At 34.2% G+C, this 19178-nt stretch overlaps 1 protein-coding gene across 2 annotated transcripts in view; it reads left to right on the top strand.

Moving 5' to 3' along the window:
• LOC140040828 (potassium voltage-gated channel subfamily KQT member 1-like) overlaps positions 1-19178 on the top strand; it is a 106233-nt gene that overhangs the window by 55769 nt on the left and 31286 nt on the right. For both annotated transcript variants that reach the window (XM_072087057.1, XM_072087058.1), the window contains exons 3-4: positions 749-839; positions 17137-17263. In XM_072087057.1, the coding sequence (XP_071943158.1) occupies positions 749-839; positions 17137-17263 (218 nt within the window). The remainder of the gene's footprint in view (positions 1-748; positions 840-17136; positions 17264-19178) is intronic.

The following is a 19178-nucleotide window of genomic DNA, read 5'->3' as shown; positions in this document are numbered from 1 at the left end:
GTTTAATCACCGTTTAAAGCTAAAATCAAAACTAAACCACAATGTAATTATAAAACTAGCAAAAAAGATACGAAAAAACACACATGAAAAAAAATGTAAATGAACAAATAAAAAAAACAACACAAAAATAGGTGTTTCCACAAAATAAATAATTAATAACGTTTTGGCATTTATGGGAGGTGATGGGAATATAAAAAACAAAGTACTTTTATCAAAGTGAACTGTTATTATACTTGCCCATGCAAAGTATACAACAACATATTAAGGCAGAAAAGACTGTGCGGAGCACGGGTTACTGCTAGTATTAGTGTAAATAGTTTGGAAAAAATGATTTTGTGTATAGATTAGATTATCGTGTAGTAAATTGATTATTTAAGGGGGAGGTCACCATAATATTAGCCACTCTAATAATAGCCTAGTATGGCTACATGGTTCTGACCTCAAGAAGCCTCAGGCTTGTCTTCAAACTGTAAAAAAGCATTAGGAAACAGTTACCATGCGGTAGCTTATATTCACTACAGCTGAAAAAATCGGTATTTGGAAACTTGAACTGAGCATGCGCACACCCCAAAGAGATGAAAACATTTGTTGATAAATATTGAGATGCAGTAATTATCGTCAGATCAGCGTTTTGTGCAAGAAATACATAGATATTTATCTTTTTTCAGAATTTAATTCTAATTTTTTCTGATATTTTGAGCTCACTCTATTCAATTTATTAATTTAATGAATTGTGTATTCTTTATAGATTTGGTTTGGTGCTACTTTGTCTTGTATTTAGTGTTCTGGCCACAATTGAAGAGTATGAGGTAAAACTCGCAACTTTCCTATTTTATATGGTAAGTAGAGAAAAGTGTTTGATTATAGAGAAAAAATGGCTTAATAAATCAAATATAGAGATCAGTGGCTATTCACCATTTACTGTGGCTATTCAGAAAGACAATTTCTCTTAAAGTAAATACTGGTACAGTAAATATGGCTACAGGAATATATTATTTTGTATAGATCAGTCTATCATTCACACCTTTACTCTAAGAAACCCTTAAAGTAAAAAAAATATTTATCTTTAAAAGGAAAAAGATGTCATTATTCCAATGTATATGCACTCTTCCTCCAACCTCTGTGCACCCTTCCTCCAACCTCTGTGTATCCTTGCTCCAACCTCTTTGCACCCTTCTTCCAACCTCTGTTTACTATTCCTCCTCCCTCTGTGCACCCTTCCTCCAACCTATGTGCACCCTTTCTTCCTCCCTCTGTGCACCCTTCCTCCAACCTCTGTGCACCCTTTCCTCCAACCTCTATGCACCCTTCCTCCAACCTCTGTGCACCCGTCCTCCAACACCTGTGCACCCTTCCTCCAAACTCTGTGCACCCTTCCTCCAACCTCTGTGCACCCTTCCTCCAACCTCTGTGCACCTGTCCTCCAACTTCTGTTTACCATTCCTCCTCCCTCTGTGCACCCTTTCTGCAACCTCTGTTCACCAGTCCTCCTCCCTCTGTGCACCCTTCCTCCAACCTCTATGCACACGTCCTCCAACCTCTGTTTACCATTCCTCCTCTCTCTGTGAATCCTTCCTTCAACCTCTGTGCACCAGTCCTCCTCCCTCTGTGTACCCTCTCTCTAACCTCTGTGCACCCGTCCTCCAACCTCTGTGCACCATTCCTCCAACCTCTGTGCACCCTTCCTCCTCCCTCTGTGCACCCTTCCTCTAACCTCTGTGCACCCTTCCTCTAACCTCTGTGCACCATTCCTCTAACTTCTGTTCACCATTACTCCAACCTCTGTTCACCATTCCTCCTCCCTCTGTGTACCCTCTCTCTAACCTCTGTGCACCCATCCTCCAACCTCTGTGCACCATTCCTCCAACCTCTGTGCACCCTACCTCCTCCCTCTGTGCACCCTTCCTCTAACCTCTGTTCACCCTTCCTCCAACCTCTGTGCATCCTTCCTCCAACCTCTGTTCACCATTCCTCCTCCCTCTGTGTACCCTCTCTCTAACCTCTGTGCACCCGTCCTCCAACCTCTGTGCACCATTCCTCCAACCTTTCTGCACCCTTCCTCCTCCATCTGTGCACCCTTCCTCCAACCTCTGTTCACCATTCCTCCAACCTCTGTGCACCCTTTCTCCTCCCTCTGTGCACCCTTTCTCCAACCTCTGTGCACCCTTCCTCCAACCTCTGTTCACCATTCCTCCTCCCTCTGTGCACTCTTCCTCCAACCTCTGTGCACCCTTCCTCCAACCTCTGTTCACCCTTCCTCCAACCTCTGTTCACCATTCCTCCTCCCTCTGTGCACCATACCTCCAACCTCTGTGCACCCTTCCTCCAACCTCTGTACACCCTTTCCTCCAACCTCTGTGCACCCTTTCCTCCAACCTCTGTGCATCCATCATGAATACAATAGTTATGAGAGACCTTTAGAAATGTAGAGACCAATAATTAAGAAAGCCTCTTATGTACCAGACTAGAGTAATTTAACCAAAAGAGCACCATAAAGTCTCTGCCTTAAAAAATCTGTATGAGTTTATACTTATTTACTGCTTTTATATTATATATCTATACACAATTGGAAAGGTGCAGCTGAAAATAATTGTTATTGATTACAGAATACAGAATTCATTGTAGAGTACTGCTATATTATTTATCATCATTTAGGGCAATGGCATGAACTTGTGGGTAATTAATGATGTAATAACTAGGCTCATATTTCTTGTCTTATTTATAATTAATTTGCCTTTTCTAAGGATAATTTTAACACTGTGTTCCTAGAAACTGTTGGGAATTAATATTAATTAAGGAATACAGCTATTTTTTTCCATTGATTATTTTCATGTTGGGGATTTCTCAGAAGGCTATTATTAACACTTTAATGTGGGGTAAAATAAATAAACTGTATTCATTATTAACATACAGTTAAAAAACATTATGACATTTTTTAATTTAGTAAAGTTATATAGCCTACCGTGTGAAACATGAGTATGCCAAATGTGAGCATACCATTCAGTGGTTTCGGAGGCAATATATAAAATTACAAGATCAATTTAGTAGCATTAATATATAATTCTGATTGTTACAAATTACTATTAAAAATATCTCATATAAAGGTAGGCCTATTATTCTATTTAAAAAAACTTCTGATACAAACATTCTACTATTAAATATACAAAAGAAGATGTAATATATAGGCCTGATATAGAGCAGTTTCTATATCTGTATATAAATTTACGTAAGGGCAAAATTTGGTAAATGGCGCGTTATTTCTAGAATGTTTACTTGATGGTATATAAAGTTGGTTAGAATCTTGGTACTGATTTTAACCCCCTAACCCTGTAACCTAATTAAATTAAGTTAGATAATTCGTTATTGACAATTAAAACGAATTTAGGTTCAACGATTTGCCCCAAATAGGGGTGTTTTCCGATCATGGTATACACTGTCTAATGGATGTCCTCTTGAAAAATACCTGCACACAATAATACGAGGATGCTTCGCATTTTCCTATCTATCTACGATGATTGTTTTTAATAGCTCAAAACCGGTTGAACAGCTCGAGTACAGTATCATAATGTTGAAGACAGGCTGATTTTCTTTAAAAAAATACTATTTTGATAGATTTAATATACGTTTATACAAATGTATTGATTTGCGATGAATGGAACATTCCAATCTCTCAGACTCCCAGTTTGTGTGTAAATTTATGAGCCTTGGTTTAACACAAGTAGGTAAATTTATGGGCCCTTGGAGAATAAATTTAAAACTGAGATATAGGGTCTGTTTCTGCTGCATAAAAATAACCCGGTTAAAATCGGTGTGAATAAATTAAAATCGGTGTGAATAAAATAACTCCATTTTCTTGGCAGCAGAAACAGGACAAATTTGTGGTAACCGGTTAAAACGCAGCGCAAAATCACCGGTTAAAAACACCAATTTAAATCGGTGTTAGAACGCCGTTTAACCGGTTATCGCTGAGCAATTCTTAGCTGCAACACGAAATAACGGTTATTTGATTGACAGTAATTGTGACCCCGGGTCAGATACCGTTGCGTACCATATGTGTTTTTCTCGTGGTTTTGACAGTCGAACGAAGAAGTGAACATGTATGTGGATGAATGAAATCACAAGATATGTTATTCAGTTGTGGGGGGAAGAGAAAGTGCGGGGAAGGGAAAGTGCGGGGAAGGATGGCAGGCAATAGAAAAGATTCACAGATATATAAGAGCATTTTAGTGAAAGTAAAAAAGGAATTCGGGATGGAGTTCCGAGCTACCCAAGCTAAACAATTTGAGGCCGCGAAGGGTAGGCCTATGGTCCTATAAACAGCAAACGGAAATAAAATGGACTCGGAATGTTGCAAATACCTACCAAACGAGAATAGATAATGGTTAATTAATTATGAAAACCCACATTTTATAGCAAAAATCTTCCGAAATTTATGTTAAAAACGATGAATTTAGCAACAAAAACTGAAACAAAACGAGCGTATTTATGGCACGCTCTTAGTGCCTTTAATAGGAGAACAATGAACAATCTTACTTTGATCGTTTTACATACTGTAATATAATTTTTTAGAAAAAGGTTATCAGAGCCTTTGATATAGACTTGCCCCAAGTCTGTATTGTTTTTTTTTTTATTTATTTGTTTTTATTTCGACCGCGATTTTTGTCTGAAAACACAAGACTTGTGAAACACGTATAGAAATCGATTTGCAGACCGCAAACATCCGATAAGAATGACGTAGGTTATCATACCGTATTTGGCTATATGGGGCGGGCGGTATGTAATGGATTTCAAATCAACCAATGATCATTTTGTTTCAAAATGAAAAAGATCGAGTAGGCCTACGTTCAGTGTTGAAATCGTGTTGCCAAGTTGTTTTGTTTATTAATTGTTTAGTCCTTAGCCTACCATCTTAGTTGTTGAGTCTTTGAAATTCTGAAATATGAATATTAAAACAGTGTACGAGTGAGTAGCCAATCGCATGCAGCTGAAACTAGTCAACCGGATAATCTATGCACCAAGAATTCTTGGTGTCAAACCACGTGACTTTTGCGTGTTTCCCCAGACGGAGTATCCAAACTCAAGTAATACACGTATGAAACGCCATATGTGCAAAAATATTTATATTTTTACTAATAATAAGAAAAAACTCCGTCTGGAGCCCAGACTACAGTACAGATAAAAACTACTGCAACATTTGCCACGCGTAGGTAACGTAGTCTACGCGTGGCGGGTGCGTGGCGGTTGCGTGGCGTAGCATTCGTAGTGCGTAGGCTACGCGTAACATTCGTAGCCTACGTTGTGATCAACTGTGTGTGGGAATTCCCCAAACTCAACTGTGTACAAGTACATCGTCGACGGCTTAGGCTAAGCAGGCTACGAAAAGTTCGAATAAATAGAAATGATACGATTGTTTCGCCAATACAATAATATCATCATCATCATTATTAAACATGCTTGAAATTCAAATTTTTCTAAAGAAAATAGCAAAATTGCTCAAAGCCTAGGCTAGACGCGAAAAGTCTAATTAACTAGGCCTACTGCTGACTGCTGTACATTCACCATCGGCATCGCCGGCCAGGCTAGTGTACAAAATGAATTGATGACGGGCCGTTATTATGACTACCTTCCATAGTAATAGTATTAGTAGTAGGCCTAAAATTGCAAGTTAATTTTTTATAAGTAATTAATACAGTACTCAGTATGTTTCATTTAAACAAAAAAATATCCAGGTTTGAAACTGTCGTAACTGTACATCAAACTCCATTATTAGCTATTGTATTGTAACAACCTGCAGCAGAGGATCGGTGGAGGGTCAAGTTACAGGTCGTTTAGACCATCGTCATCATCAGCAGAGAGGAGGAGGATCGGAGGACACATAACATGTGCTTGCCTCCTGATCTTGTTGTTTTGTTTTTTTTAGTCATGCGCGATAATAAATTAGATAGTATTTAAATAAATGTTATTTTAGTTATAAATAAAAATAAATTATAATTAACATTTAGGGTTAGGAAATATGCAAGACTTTATTTAATAAAAGTTGAACTTCACTAACTTGAAGGTTAAAATCAAAACATAAAAGTACAGTTCAGAGAGAGTATCCATCCGCGGATCATAAACACGTGGATATAAACACACTGGGCGAATGAATTACGAATGGAGTGATCCGTCTCGATTTCCGTTGGAACAAAAATAATACGCAAATAATATCGTATTTGTATTCTATTATTTTGACATTTACAGTATTTAAACAATTCATATTATCCCATAGTACTATAAGCGTGTCATTTAAACGCATTTTTAAAACGAAACATCGTTCATTATAGCCTAGTAAACAAACATAGTTCAGACAGTAGAGTTGTACTGCGCGATACACACATGTGGGTAAACAGCAGCTTCACGGCGAAAACTGTCGTATCGAGGAAATATCCTTCTGTCAGATCACCTAGGCTATACCACATTATTTCACATTTTCACGCCATGTACATCGTATTTAACGCTTGTACACAGTATGGATTATCATACAGTACTACTACTACTATAAGTACTATAGGCGTACCACATATTTTAAAATTAAACTGTCGGTAGGTACGCCGGTAACCCTACCTTTTTAGCTAGCTAGCTAGGCCTAGCCGGAGGCCATTTCACACAAACATACGACGACCGCCGTACGTTGGCCGATCGGTGATAGATGTACACTTGTTCTTCTTTCATAAAAATAAATGTCCCATTTTAACACAACCAACACACAGTAATTAATAATAATATTAATACATTTATTATTACTTCACAGTAATTAACTCGCATTTTAAATTTGATGAAAACTACCCCATAAAAAAATTGTTCGGGATCCCGCCGGGATCCCGCCGGGATCCCGCCGGGATCTCACGGGATCCCGGTGGGATGGCCGAATCCCGCCGGGATTTGGTCATCCCACTGGGATCGGGATCGGGAAAGTATTGCAAATTCGGGATCCCGGTGGGATTCGACCATCCCGCCGGGATCGGGATCGGGAGAATATCGTAAATTCGGGATCCCGCCGGGAATCGTCCGTCTCATCGGGATCGGATTTGACAAAGTATTGCAAATTCGGGATCCCGGTGGGATTCGACCATCCCGCCGGGATCGGGATCGGGAGAATATCGTAAATTCAGGATCCCGCCGGGAATCGTCCGTCTCCTTGACCTTTGACAAGATCGCCTAAAATTTATAATTTAAATCTACGATACTTTAGTATTGTATATTCAGGAATAGCCGCTCCATAGTCTCTTTGCTTTTCTTCCTTATATCTTATTCTTATTAACTCAAAATTATTTTTACTAACAAACATTACTATTTGTATGCCTACCTAGGCCTAGTGTGTAAACATTATTGACATAATTTCATAAACATCTTCATGTCGTACAACTACTCGTAACATTTTTTCTCAACTTTCTATCATCTAAAGTCGTAGTTAGTCATGCCTCGGGTCACATTCTATGGTCTCCGTACAGGTAGGCTACTACAGCAGTACTTCTATGAATGGATGACTAGCCGGTGACAATAACGCTAGTTGGTCATACACAGTACCGTTTTTGATTTTACGATCATTCGGGAAACCACCTCACGACGATTATACAGGCCTAGGAGCCGACATAGATCTCTAGTGGGATCTAACCGTCATAAGTCATTCCTCACATTCAAAATCTATTCTTTTAATTAACAAACATTTCCTTTTTCTACATTCTATACTACTTTTTCATATTCTACCATATTATATACCTATGTTATATTTTCGATCTTCTACTACTATATACGATACACTTATAAACATACACTATTGTACAACTCTGCATCGCGCACATCGTACGCACGCATTTCATTCTATTACGCACACGCACTAATATCGAACATAGAGTATTTTAAACTAAAACCATACAACAACAAGACATCCACCGGTTCAGTTCAAAACCATTTTAAGGTAAATTTTTAATTAATTATTTTCTATCCACTCTACCATTTTCATATAAAGATACCATGGAACCACGTCAGGTCAAGTTCAATATTGAATATCGAAACGTGGCAGGCTATATGGCGCTTGACCTTTGACAAGATCGCCTAAAATTTATAATTTAAATCTACGATACTTTAGTATTGTATATTCAGGAATAGCCGCTCCATAGTCTCTTTGCTTTTCTTCCTTATATCTTATTCTTATTAACTCAAAATTATTTTTACTAACAAACATTACTATTTGTATGCCTACCTAGGCCTAGTGTGTAAACATTATTGACATAATTTCATAAACATCTTCATGTCGTACAACTACTCGTAACATTTTTTCTCAACTTTCTATCATCTAAAGTCGTAGTTAGTCATGCCTCGGGTCACATTCTATGGTCTCCGTACAGGTAGGCTACTACAGCAGTACTTCTATGAATGGATGACTAGCCGGTGACAATAACGCTAGTTGGTCATACACAGTACCGTTTTTGATTTTACGATCATTCGGGAAACCACCTCACGACGATTATACAGGCCTAGGAGCCGACATAGATCTCTAGTGGGATCTAACCGTCATAAGTCATTCCTCACATTCAAAATCTATTCTTTTAATTAACAAACATTTCCTTTTTCTACATTCTATACTACTTTTTCATATTCTACCATATTATATACCTATGTTATATTTTCGATCTTCTACTACTATATACGATACACTTATAAACATACACTATTGTACAACTCTGCATCGCGCACATCGTACGCACGCATTTCATTCTATTACGCACACGCACTAATATCGAACATAGAGTATTTTAAACTAAAACCATACAACAACAAGACATCCACCGGTTCAGTTCAAAACCATTTTAAGGTAAATTTTTAATTAATTATTTTCTATCCACTCTACCATTTTCATATAAAGATACCATGGAACCACGTCAGGTCAAGTTCAATATTGAATATCGAAACGTGGCAGGCTATATGGCGCTTGACCTTTGACAAGATCGCCTAAAATTTATAATTTAAATCTACGATACTTTAGTATTGTATATTCAGGAATAGCCGCTCCATAGTCTCTTTGCTTTTCTTCCTTATATCTTATTCTTATTAACTCAAAATTATTTTTACTAACAAACATTACTATTTGTATGCCTACCTAGGCCTAGTGTGTAAACATTATTGACATAATTTCATAAACATCTTCATGTCGTACAACTACTCGTAACATTTTTTCTCAACTTTCTATCATCTAAAGTCGTAGTTAGTCATGCCTCGGGTCACATTCTATGGTCTCCGTACAGGTAGGCTACTACAGCAGTACTTCTATGAATGGATGACTAGCCGGTGACAATAACGCTAGTTGGTCATACACAGTACCGTTTTTGATTTTACGATCATTCGGGAAACCACCTCACGACGAATTTGAATACTATAGTATTCAAATTCGTTAACTAATTCCGTGTGTGGTGCAGCAGCACAGTACATAATAATCTGAACATTGGAATTTCCCCTCCTAGCTCTCGCTTCGTAGGCTACGCGTAGACTACGCGTAGCATGTTAGCTTGCGTAGATTACGCCACGCGAAACCTACGAAGTTGCCACGCGTACGAAACGTAGTCTACGCGTCCAAATGTTGCAGTATTTATTATCTGTACTGTACCTTTGATAATATATTAAATATAATTTTATTAAGCATAGAAATGTGTTATTATTTATTTTAGTACATAAATATACGAAATAATGTACAATACTCATTTTTCTATTAAAAGGCACTATGTACGTGCGATATTCTATGACTTGGATTTCTCGTTTGATTTCAGTTTTTGTAGCTAAAACTCATCGTTTTTAACATAAATTCGGACGATTTTTGCTATCAAAGTTGAGTTTCATAATTAATTAACGATTATCTATTCTTGTTTCGTAGGTATTGCAACATTCTGAGTCTCGTTTTTGTTTCCGTTTGGTGTTTAGTAGGACCGCGCTCGTGAAAGACAACAGTCGTTCAGGTGGGAAGGGAATTAGGCAAGATAATAATTATCCTAGGCGATCGGGCGCTGCACGACCCTCCCCATGTTATTGAAGGCGCCATGAGAATTAATGTAAATTAGCGATGGTAAGTAGGCTTTACAAAAACAAAAATTGTAGACCTGAGAGAACATTTTATTATTTTAACATGTTTGAGATGTTCGGCGATATCACACTCGTGCGTACTGACGTCGATGTAACAAACAGCCAACTTACTACTTCCGTCTGAGTATTGCATTTTGGGTAATGATGACGTTTTGCTCGACGACCACCCACAGATTTAACCGGTTATTTCGGAGCACAAATTGAGCAGAAACGTGGTCTTGTTATTGTTATCTATTTTTAATCTATTTTAAAATAACCGGTTAAAATGCGTTATGCAATACTTTGGCAATATTGTAAATACTGTATGTATTAACCATTTTTGGTCACCATTTGAATCGAAATTTTCTTACTGTGAATGTGGTTACTGTTTATATAAACACATATACACAGAACATTTATTAATGTGACTGTGGGTAGGCTCTACTGCTGGACAAACACATAATATACAAATAAAAACTTAATTACTTACAGTTGCTCTCAACGTTTGTATTAATTAATAATTATAACAAATATAAACGTCGTAGTGGTGTATCGTTACATGTACTTTACTATTTCAATCGACTAAAACAGGGACAGTTTTTAAAAAGTATTAAATCGTAAATGTTTTACTGTGTTTAGTGATATACTATTGATAGGCCTATAAAACATTTAAAACAATATTTCCTTACTGAGTGGATAAAGAATATATTTAAAAATTATTCTTCCAATCCTCTTCCCCATCCCTCAACTCTAATGTTATATACTGTACAAAACACAAATTGAGTTCAAATAAAGAATTTGGACTAATTTTTAAGACAAGTTTCTCCTTCGGAAGTAGGCCTAATTCCCAGGGTGCTAATTTTAGTTGACTACATTAATCATCGTGTCTATTTATTCGTTTCTGAAAATGACAAAGTACTTATAGTCCTGCGGTACGTACATTTGAAATCGCCAGTTTTTTTACGCTGAAATTACTGTGTATTCGAGAACCATCTGTGGACACGACCTAGTATAAATAAAAAATATGCAATTTTGTTCCTGCTATTGTGCACCTACTGTACTCAGTATCTTGTACTGTACTATTTTCATTTTTAAATGTTCATTTTCTATGGAACACTACATTGATGACCACATAAAAAATAGTATCTATCCCTGTTTTTCGTAAGAACATTAAGAAACATTATATTTCTTTGTATACGGCACATTTTCTCTGTTATTTTAATGTACTTGTCTTGTCTTATTGTATGTTACGTAATACCTTGTGGGTTTTTCTAATATATTTTTATTTTTCTTGTACTTGATCTACTTGAAACATTTTCATGAACAAATTGACCTTGTATTTTATTTATCAGTCAAAATAAATGTTGAGAGAATTGAATTATATATACTTTTTTCATTATCAGGCCTACTACAACATATTGAAAAGTTTTATGGCACACGTTTCCGTAGCGGAAGCTCGATATGTTGGAAAACTACAAATTTTGGCAGTTTTTGTATCATAACTTTTGAACTAGTAGGTCGATTTTTTTTGTCCAAAAAGATTTAATAAGATCAAAACAAAACCTTATTTTATATTGCAATTAAAAGTAAATGTTATAAATATTAGTGTCGGACTTTAAGGTTTTATGTAACCAATTTAGTTAGGCCCTATATTTGCAGCGTAAATTACGCGAAAATCCCGATTTTGACTGATCAAGCTTCAACATTTTGCATCACAACTCCGCTGTTTCTAGAGCAATTTTCTTTGTCCAAAAACTTTTAGCAAGCTTGTAATGTTTGCCAAACAATGATCTTAAACTTATTTTCATTGGTCAAGTATCCTCATCGAACTTTTGTATGAAAGAAGCCAATCACAGCAAGTTTTCCTTAAGCACTGGGAAGATAGCGTTACCCAAAATCTATAGCTGAGTCCACATAGAAATGTACGAAGTAGCTTTATAATATCACGTAAAATTGCTGTTTTATAACTTAAAAAGCTAGTTAAAGTATTGATTTTACTATTATAAAGGTACTAGTTTGATATTATTTATAATTTGTAAAACTTAATAATTATTTAGTGAGAGCAGTTTTAAAAAGTGGTATATTGCCTAGGCCTACCGTTTCTGTAGCGGTTTAGCGATAGATTGGGAATGTACCATTCACATTTTGGTGAAGTGGTTGGTTCATCAGTTGTCAATTTTGAAGTTAAAGTGTTTATAAAATAGATAGGCCTAACTTTAATTTCATAACAATTTCAAAACAAAAAACTTTACTGTTTATTTTTTTGTTTTACAGATTTTGGATTTTTTAATTGGAAGATGTGTTTGTACAATGGTTGGAAAACAACTTTGTGTCAAAATATTATAGCAGATATTCTTAGTTTAGCTACAAACAAAAGATATATGTATTTATTCATAAAATGAAGTTATATTATTATATATGTTTTGTTTATATAAAAAAAAGTCTGTGGATCTACTGTATTTATTTCCAAGGGTTTGTCAATATGATTACCCTCTTTTCGAATGGTACTTGCCGAATGCTACAGTGTGAGCAGCCATGGTGTAACCTTCAAACACAAACTGGATAAAATCGGCCGAAACTTTTCAATATGACTATTTTCATCAATTTCTGTTGTAGTACAGTAGTACTACACTTTACTTAATACTCTTTTTTTTTCACAAGAATATAGAATCCTTTTAACATTTAATTTAATTTTTATTTTTCCTTACAGTACCTTAAATTGTTGATTTATTTTACCATTCATAATTTATAGTGTACTGTAAAGCAGTATAATTCCTATTTGATTAAATTGCCTTTTGCTAATTTTGATTGTAGATAGCCGCTATAAAAATAACAGACCATTACAACTTCAATATTGAGTGTAAAATCAATATTGTTAAGTTAATGAGAAGTAACTTGAGTACTTGAATATAACCTTTATAACAATACAATGAAAAGACCTATTAAAATGTTTAATTGACTTGATCAAACCATTAAAAGTTATCAAATTTATAGATAAAACATTTTTAAAGCCGAAAACATAGATGACAAATGTAAGCTAGCAAATCCAAAATTATATAACTAAAAATTGGGTGTCTAGAAAACTCAGATCTAGAAAACTCAGATCTCAGATCATTTGAAATACTAGAATATATTAAAACTGATTACTGAATTAAAATTAATATTGTAGAAGCGGCCTACGGCTTAAATCATAAAGAAAATACAGTGCATGTTACCGTTAAAATATAGGCTTAAACATGATGTGGTGTGGGTACGAGTTGGTTGAGGTACAAGTTAGCCAAGTTGGGAATAGGTACGAGTTATTTTGGGTACGAGTTGACCACTTCTAGTCTAGTACTGTAAGACCAGGCCTACTCTTCGCGATACATCGCGATAGCGCCCACACGTTGTCAGGCAGATATCTGAGTTTTCTAGATCTAGAAAACTCAGATATATCTCAGATCTGAGTTTTCTAGACACCCCTAAAAATTAGCCAATAAGATATTATTATATAAGATTGCCAGAAGTAAGATGTTATTTGGGTCATTCTTCAGTAAGTGTCTAAAATCGTGTCCCGATACTTTTGTGGGATAGAGACTGAAAATTCATCATTCAAAAATAACAATTCTTGACTTATATCATAATCATCATTATTGTAAATATAATTAATTACATAAACTAAAGATAATAACATTGATATTGTTAATTTTTATAAAATGTTTCAGGCAACCCCCTAAAATCTCATGTCCCGATCGTACTTCTTCAATATGATCACTGTATATATTTCATAACAGGACTTTTTTTATTGAAAATATTGTAAAAAGTTAGTTAATCATGACATCATGTGATTTTATTCTTCAAAATACACTACATACATTAAATCTCAAACTTTGAAGTTTTTGTTTGGAAAAAGCTTGTCCCGCACTTTTGTGTCATATCCGTCACATAATGTAAATGTGCCGTCTACAGTTTAATAAACGGCAGGGAAAAAAAATTGATTGTGCGTTGTAAACATACGAAGATATTTAAATAAAACTAGCCGCACATCATTTTCAATAAAAGAGGAAAAAAGCTATTAAAACGAGGTTTTAGAGAAATTACAGTTGCATACTTTTATTCAATGTCATATCCGAACGGTATAGAACTCATTAATTAACTAGATTTAATTCGTCACTATGACGAATTATAGGTTATATGCATTGATTTAAATAAAGATAATTGATTTTTAAAAGATATATTGATTGATTGATTTTCTCAGAACCTTTAATTATTTATAATATATGATAGGACCTTGCTAACGCGAACACCATAGCCGGTATCACAATCCGATCAAAGATCCATATGCGTATAATGTCATAAACCACATTTGTTGTTACATAATAATAAAGACATAAGTTAATTTTTATCTAGATTTCATTATAAATCATGTGTATAATCTATACACTAAGAAATAAATTTGAACAAACAATACGGATAATAAAAAAAAAAAATCTTATTTCGTTTCCCAAGGTGAGACTCGATCTCGGTACCTTGAATGCCATAGACACGAGCACAGACCATCGAGCCGTACACAACTGACTAAAAGTTGTAGAAAGATTCCTCCGTGTATTTACTATGCAGTAACCACTTTGATGCAAATAGATTATTACACACCGAAATGAATTATAATTTTTTACTATGATGACATCTTTAAAATGTAAACAAATGATGCACTGTCAAACTACATACTTTTAACTTTAATATATGAACTTTTGAAGGAAGAAAGTTAATGTTAAGTTTGTTATTTTGGCCTAAGAAAATGTCATAATTTGTTTGATTGTCGAAATTATTTTTTTAAAAATTTAATATGCAATTAATGATGACTTAATCAACTTTGGTTCTCTTAATTTGATAATAAATCATACATATGATACATACACTTCAAGAAAATGAAATAAAAAATAGGTGTTCCCCTGCATTCTGACGATATATATTAATTTTAAAATTTAGCATATTTTCACCATTTTGTTAACTTATACGTGCGTAGCCAATCACTTTTGACGTGCTCGTATAACGCAATTCCGAGTTGAAACCTGAATCAAATATGATGATATTATTAAAGAAAGATTGTAAAACAGAAATCGGGCAAAAAGAGTGCGCATTAACGTTTAACGCGCAGTGCGCGTGCAAAAATTTGCGCACTCATGGCAATTTTTTAAACGCTTAAAATTGCCTGAAACGTACTCTAATTTCATCGAAAATAAATTTTCACAATTTTGAACATTTTAAGCGCGCGTACGCAAGCGTTATATGCGCTACGCACGTAATTTTATTGCCATATGATGAAATATGACCTGAAATTTATGAGTACCAAATTTTGTTTAATTGTGATTCATGCTTGTGAAGATATGATTACAAACGTGATTTCGTAAAATCGCGCGTAGACCGCGTAATGTTTGATTACGCATCGTGAAAATATAACCACATCGATTCCTGGCAATGAGGAATATACTCTGAAAACTTGACTTAGCTAGATTAAACTGATGCCAAGATAATGCACGGACAAAATGGTGCTAAGGAAAGAATAAATAAATAAATAAATAAATAAAGATTTTGACAGATTAGGTTATATGCATATCATGCATATAACCTAATTATAATTCCTGATTTTTTTTCTATTGGAAGTACAATTTATTCACGGTATCTAGAAGTATGTACTCCGTCTCCGCTGTCAGACATGCCTACGAGGTGATCCTGGGCTGTTCTAAGCTAAATACATCATCTCCATCACGGTCAGCTCCGTCTCATTTCCCAATGTTTCGTTGTGACGGAGATGACGGCCAGTGACGGATATGACTTTTTGTTATTGCCAGGGCCTTTTCTTGTTGTACATTTTGTTTTGTTTATCTTTATTATGTTATTATATTGTATCTATGTGACTCTGGTCAATAAACATATTCAAATCATATCTTAAAGTCATTTCCGTCACATGATTTTTGAGGTTCGTCATATCCGTCACGGTTTCATCACATGGATATTTTATCCTTTTAAATCCTAAAATATTTCAGTAATGAACGCAATTCTGCGGTATAATTGAAATATAAACTATATTCTTCTACTATGTCAATGGTTCGAAATATTAGTTCAACAAAATTTCGTAAAACATCACTGACAGTCATACTATTTTCTGAATTATTATTTTTTGGAATAGTAAATGGTTTTAAACGTATAAACATCATACTAAATAAATGTTAAAACAATCATTTTTTGATTAATCGAGAAAAAAATACTGTATAGTATCAAAGAATTAATAATGGAAATAATTTTATAATTCCTAACCCGTTATTTTTTCTATTTTTGTATATTCCATAAATGTGACGGATATGACAGCAACATTGAACCATGTATTTATAAATGCGAATAAAATACGAAATATATAATAAAGATTGCGCCAAACATACGCTTGCCATGTAATACATGTTCATTTATCTGAATAAACTTTAAAAATTAAAAAAATTCAAGTTTTAAAAACAATTTTGTTATAAACCTGAAATTAGACACTTACTGAAGAATCACCCATTTAGCTGCAAACAGGTCCACTCCTATAGGGTTTAAAAAAAGTTACTTACAGTACCTACTTCTTTAGGGAAAAAAAAACCATGATGAATAATGATTTTACTTTAATAAAAGTCAAAATGAACGGTTAAATATAACAAAAAAAAACATTGTCTGACAGACAATTTGACTGTTTTTTTGCTTTAAATTAATACAATTTTATTCATGTTTTAATACTCATTTTACTCACTCAACTATTATTAGAATGTAGTATTTTCAGGTGGACATAACATTTTTTGTATTCAAAAGTTACTAAATAAATTTGAAAAATAAATGATGAAAAGTACATCTTCTGTAATATCTAGCAATTCTTTACTTGTGATATGTTTGTGTAAATGTTATCCAATGATTGATTTCATTTGCTTTTTTGTTTGTGGAATTCTTTTTACTGTTGAGTGCATTTTTTGCTAGGATATGTATTAACACTGGTCCATAAACAATTATATTATAATTGTTTGTATTTCTTTGCAGGAAATTTTTCTTGTTCTTTCATTTGGGATAGAATACGTTGTTCGTCTTTGGTCTGCAGGTTGCAGAGCTAAATACCAGGGTTTAGTTGGTCGCTTCCACTTTGCACGGAAACCTATATCATTAATAGGTAAGTTTAATTTAAAAAGATGAAATATATGTATCACTCAATCACATTGGTGTCTAGCCAATTTTAAGTTGCTCTCATAGTAGCAAACCTCATAATAATTATCTAGGTAAATGTCTTTTGTTGGGGGTTTGTGATTTTTTTTTCTACCTCACTGATGACAAACAAAGATACATACATTATCATTTAATTTACATGGTATAACATCATTTTCACTATTATTTTTGTATAAGATATATTAAAGAAAAACTGTCACATTCTGTTGAAGTATCCTATTGATCCTAAATTAACTTATTTTAACCCGATTCTCTGTACTGTATAGGCACATATGTGAGTATATGGCCAGCCAAATTGTTTAATACAATGTGACATGTATCACATGGGGCACCTGTTTAATTTTAATAATCATAAATATTATTGTAAATTGTTTTTTAACAATATTTCTTTAGAAAGCAATCTACATATACCGTATTAATAATAAAAATATATTTTGCATTTATTTTCTGTTTAAAATTTAATGCACTTATTTTGAAATGAACATCTACATCACTTGGTATTATATTAAATTTAAAGGTTTTTATATTTTTACAGTTTGCATCTATAATTTTTATCTAATTGAAGATTAAAAGTTGTAGAGTCAATATAAATTTATGATGTACTTTTACTTGACATGTACTTTCTTTATTGTGGTCAATGTTAAGTATAACTAGACATGTAACTCGTCACTTTGACGAGTTAGTTATCCGCACGACAAAGGCCACGTGCACGTAATACGTTAGAATATTGCACACAGAAAAAGATTATGACCTGAACTGAAGAATATGGTATGTTGTTAATGCTGAATTCTGTCAATTTTGTGTCATATAGTATATACAGTGTAAACAGTATAATCTGTATACATATTACATACAGTGTAGAATAGGTGAAATTACGGGACCCGCCCTTTATTCCAATTTTTAAAAAGCCGACTGTATCAAAATGAAACACTAAGATAGCAATTTCGGAAGGAAATTATCTCAGCAACAACATATTAACGTGTTGAAAAAATTTGAATACATGAAATATTGATGCGCGCTCTTTTAAATGTAATGGATTATGACGTAAAAGATGAAAATAAGACTTTTTTATTAAACTGGTCATATGATGACGTCAAAACATCCGATTGGCAAAATGTTCACATGATTTCGTATCTACAATCCAATAGCTTCCAGAAAACGTTTTAATCGTGATTATCACATTTTATTCTTACGAGCTATAACAGATTGAAATTTACTGTAAATATGAAATTAACGCCACACGTAATTAAAATTTTTAGGCATGATGACGTCATAAAAATTAAAATATTTTTAACTCATGCGAAAGATAGTTGATTGACCTAGATAATATAAAAATCGGGGTAAAAATGGAAAACAGATAATTGGAGATGCGCTCTATTAAATGTCATGCGCTATGATGAAAGATACAAAAATCCTATATTTTATATTCGCATGGCCATACGGTGACGTCACAATGTTCGGTTAGCCACATTAATGCATGATCCAAAATCTACAACTCATCAACTTTCAGAATATGCAAAAAAAATTACTTTCACCGTTTAGTTTAGGAACTAAGACTGTTTAAAAAAGGGCATAATTTTGACAAATTTTGACGATTTTTTGAACTTTTTCATCAAAAATGCACGTAAATTATCCAATTCAACGTGCCCGTATGACGTAATTTTAAGTCGAAATTGTTCAAAAGTTGGTAAAATTACTAGAAAAGGCTGGAAAAACATAAATCACGCGAAAAAAATTGTTTTCAACGCTACGTGCGTACCGCGCGCGTAAAAATTTGAGCGCACGTGGGAATTTTTTACATGCTCTAAATGACATGAAACGCGTAGAAAGTTGATTAGATATTGATTTTTCGCATTTTGAAA

This window comes from Antedon mediterranea, chromosome 2, assembly GCF_964355755.1.
Source record: "Antedon mediterranea chromosome 2, ecAntMedi1.1, whole genome shotgun sequence".
Taxonomy (NCBI): Eukaryota; Metazoa; Echinodermata; class Crinoidea; order Comatulida; family Antedonidae; genus Antedon; species Antedon mediterranea.
This window is presented reverse-complemented; position numbering and strand designations above follow the sequence as displayed.